Source organism: Cetorhinus maximus, unplaced genomic scaffold (assembly GCF_964194155.1).
Source record: "Cetorhinus maximus unplaced genomic scaffold, sCetMax3.hap1.1 HAP1_SCAFFOLD_566, whole genome shotgun sequence".
Classification (NCBI taxonomy): domain Eukaryota; kingdom Metazoa; phylum Chordata; class Chondrichthyes; order Lamniformes; family Cetorhinidae; genus Cetorhinus; species Cetorhinus maximus.
The window spans coordinates 228,272-231,883 of NW_027596508.1; the positions used below are offsets into that span (position 1 = coordinate 228,272).

The 3,612-nt window shown below is 45.9% G+C and overlaps 1 protein-coding gene across 1 annotated transcript; it reads right to left on the reverse strand.

The window, feature by feature from the left end:
* Positions 1 to 1,997: 1,997 nt before the first annotated feature.
* Positions 1,998 to 2,583, reverse strand: LOC144674122 (histone H2B-like). Its single transcript, XM_078535630.1, has one exon. The coding sequence runs from the start codon at positions 2,569 to 2,571 to the stop codon at positions 2,194 to 2,196; it is 378 nt and encodes a 125-aa protein (XP_078391756.1). The 5' UTR covers positions 2,572 to 2,583; the 3' UTR covers positions 1,998 to 2,193.
* Between the last annotated feature and the right edge of the window lie 1,029 nt (positions 2,584 to 3,612).

A 3,612-nucleotide genomic window follows, 5' to 3' on the forward strand; every position in this document is an offset into this window, starting at 1 on the left:
TTGGCTTACATTTTCAAATTCGAAATGCCCGCCGATTTCAGTACAGGAAAAATACAAAATAACTGAACGCCAGTTTGAATGTGTTAGTCTCTTATCTGTAACCGGCGGTAATAAGACCCCGTTCAGCAATTTAAATCAGCTCAAATCAGTGGAAAAGCAAAAACGTATAGATTACCAAACAACTCCTTCACACAGACTTCACGGGGATTGAGAAATGCGGCTGATTTCTGATCCTCTCCATTAAAAGCGGCCGGGAATGTTACAACAGGGAGTGCGGAAAGAATCCCCGACACCAAACCGCCTGGGACAGGCAGCTTTGTGTCCGGAGAATAGGGAGACCGGGGGGAGGGGGGAAGGGGACGGGTGCAGATCTGAAACCGCAGAAATGGACTCAGGTTCTGTGAGTGCTCAACTCTCACTGATTCCGGCCTCTGGGAAAACTGCGGAATAAACAGATCAGCCCGAACATGTCCGCTCCGTTTCCGAGTTTACTCTGTTCCTGGAGCGGCGCTCAGATCACCCGAGAGTAAAAACAAAGCATTTAATGCACCAGTCGTGACATTTTTCATAGTTTTCATGAATGTACCGGGACAAACTCGATATTTATGACTATTAAATATTTATGAAAATGTCGACTTTGACTCTGTCTTTCAATTCTTCAGTTCATTAAAGCGGAAGATGTGGGAGCAGAGAAACAGCGCAATGCAGAGAGGGGACTAAAAACACAAGTAAACAAATCAGAAACAGATAAATCCACCGTTACAATAACTCCATCTCCTGACAGTGAGCAGCCCTTTCAATGATCCTGTGAGTGGCTCTGAAAAGAGCCTTTGGGTTATTAGATTAAAGAATGGCCGCTTCACTTGGTCTTCGAGCCCGCAGCGGCGCTGGTTTTCTTGGGCAGCAGCACGGCCTGGATATTAGGCAGCACCCCGCCCTGAGCGATGGTCACCCCTCCCAGCAACTTGTTGAGCTCCTCGTCGTTGCGGACGGCCAGCTGCAGGTGTCTGGGGATGATGCGGGTCTTCTTGTTGTCCCGGGCCGCGTTACCAGCCAGCTCGAGGATTTCAGCCGTCAGATACTCGAGCACAGCAGCCAGATAGACCGGGGCTCCGGCACCCACACGCTCAGCATAGTTGCCCTTTCTCAGGTGCCTGTGAACACGGCCCACCGGGAACTGCAGTCCAGCCCGGGAGGAGCGAGATCTGGCCTTGGAGCGAGCTTTCCCGCCGGTCTTTCCTCTTCCAGACATTTCACAATCTCACAAACACTTTCACAGTGAATGAGGAAATCCCCTCAGATTCTCTTCTCTTATAGCTTCGGGAGGAATGGTGCTGCGGGCATTGCTGATTGGTCACTTTGTGCTGCGTCTCATAATGTTATTCATATCACCAATCAGATATCTACTGAACTCACCAATCCGGAGACTCCACGGAGTGAGGGCGGAAAATAACGGCGCCAAATTTTGATATTTCAACCGATCTTTTTTCAAATTTTAAAAGCCCGCTAAATTTTTAAAAATAAATGAAAAAGAACGGACTTCTTAGAACATAGTACGAATTGGAAGTTTTAAAAATACGCGTCCCTGATGGGACTATTTCACATTTTATCCCATGTTCCAAATCGCTTTTACAATCCGTGATCCGGGGGTCAATCTCGATCCTTTGTGAAACCCTGTCAGCAGCCGCAGAAAGTCCCATTTACATCGTTCTGCAAACGGACGGTATATTGTAGATATTTATGACAGACAAAACTGACCATTTTTGCCAGCGTTGAGACTGAAGGTTGCTGCACAACCGGGGCTGATAGGAAATGAACTGATCAATGATTGAGACCAAACTCGACTAGAACTGGAAACTGACGCATTTGCTTCTATTCTCTCTCTCTCCAAAACCAGGGAAAGGGGCCAAATATTAACGCGTCTTAAAAGAAAGCGCCGAGGGTGATCGGCAAGTCATTAATTGATGAGGCATTATTAACCTGACTCAATAATTGAACGAGGGTTAAATCTACATCACCGAGAATCGCTGTGATTGAAACAAAAAGAAAATAACAATTTGATAATTCAAAATTCTTCACAGTAAAAATCATAACTTTAGAAGTGGAGCAATCGTATAGCTTTTTCAGAGAGATTGTGGGTGGCTCTTAAAAGAGCCGTTGTGTTTCTGGTGTTTTTCAGTGCATTGTGGGGTTTTACTTGGAGCTGGTGTACTTGGTCACCGCCTTTGTCCCTTCCGACACGGCGTGCTTGGCCAGTTCCCCGGGCAGCAGCAGGCGCACGGCGGTCTGGATCTCCCGGGAGCTGATGGTGCTGCGCTTGTTGTAATGGGCCAGGCGGGAAGCCTCACCCGCGATGCGCTCGAAAATATCGCTCACGAACGAGTTCATGATGCTCATGGCCTTGGAGGAGATGCCGGTGTCGGGGTGAACCTGCTTCATCACTTTGTAGATGTAGATGGAGTAACTCTCCTTCCTCGACTTTCGCCGCTTCTTGCCGCCCTTTCCTGCCGGTTTACTCACCGCTTTCTTGGCGCCCTTCTTAGCAACTGGTTTCTTCTTCTCTTCAGCCATCTTCAATCTCAATTTCAGACACAGAAATAAACCAAATCCCTTCCGTCCGCTCATTATATAGACAGTATGACAGATATATGCTAATGAGGAATGGGGGAGACAATGATTCTGATTGGACATTTTTAAAACTAAACACGTCATCTATTTTTGTGATTTTCCGTATGGATTGTACAATAGACCAATTATATTTAGCTTTCTCCACCAATCATAAGCATCCTTACTACAATCAGGAAATACATTTTACAAAGCCCCTCTCCAGCCGGAGTTTCTCAGTGTGCAAAGATACACCGGGAAATGGCGCCTGGCTGTCGCTGCGAGGGACTGTATAGGAATGTGGGATTCCTTCAGGAAATGTGAGACTCTGGTAATGTGCGTGATTTACTCACTGTCTGATGCTGTGTGTGAGTGTGGGGTTCCTTCACTGTTTGGAAGGCCGTGGTACAGAGTGCGAGGCCTGGATTTATTCTGTATCTGTGACTTGATGGGACCATGTCTCAATGTTGGATTCATTTGATATCCTGAGGCTCATTGTGCATCTGTCCGTTATTGGTGCATGTAAGTGAAATAATTCGCTTCTTGGGACTACACGCCAGTGCGAAATTAAATCAGTATGTGTTTCTCTCCGCCACGAAAATTATTGGATTTATTCTGTACCTGTCAGTCTCTGTAACTGTATGTTAATGATTTTTTTTATTTGTCAGTCTCTGGCATTGTAGGTCAGAGTTGTATTGATTCGATGTCTTTCAGTCTGTGGTACTATCTCTGAGTCTGAACTTCTCATTCACTGTCAATGTCTGATAATGTGTGTGAATGTGAGATAAACTCTGTACCTGTCAACATCCGTTGCTGAATAGGAGTGTGAAATTCAGTCTGTATCGGTCAGTCTCTGGTACTGATTCAGAGAGTGTGATTCATTCTCAACAGCCCCATCTGTTGCAATTTTTGACAGAAGTAATCCCACTGTCACTTACAGCACCAAAGAGTGTTAAATGTTGAATTTGCCTCAATGGATAGTATTGGATATGAGTGAGATCAATTCTC

Excerpts from the sequence above, each read along its gene's own strand:
- LOC144674122 (XM_078535630.1), bottom strand. The coding sequence starts at position 2,571 with ATGGCTGAAGAGAAGAAGAAACCAGTTGCTAAGAAGGGCGCCAAGAAA.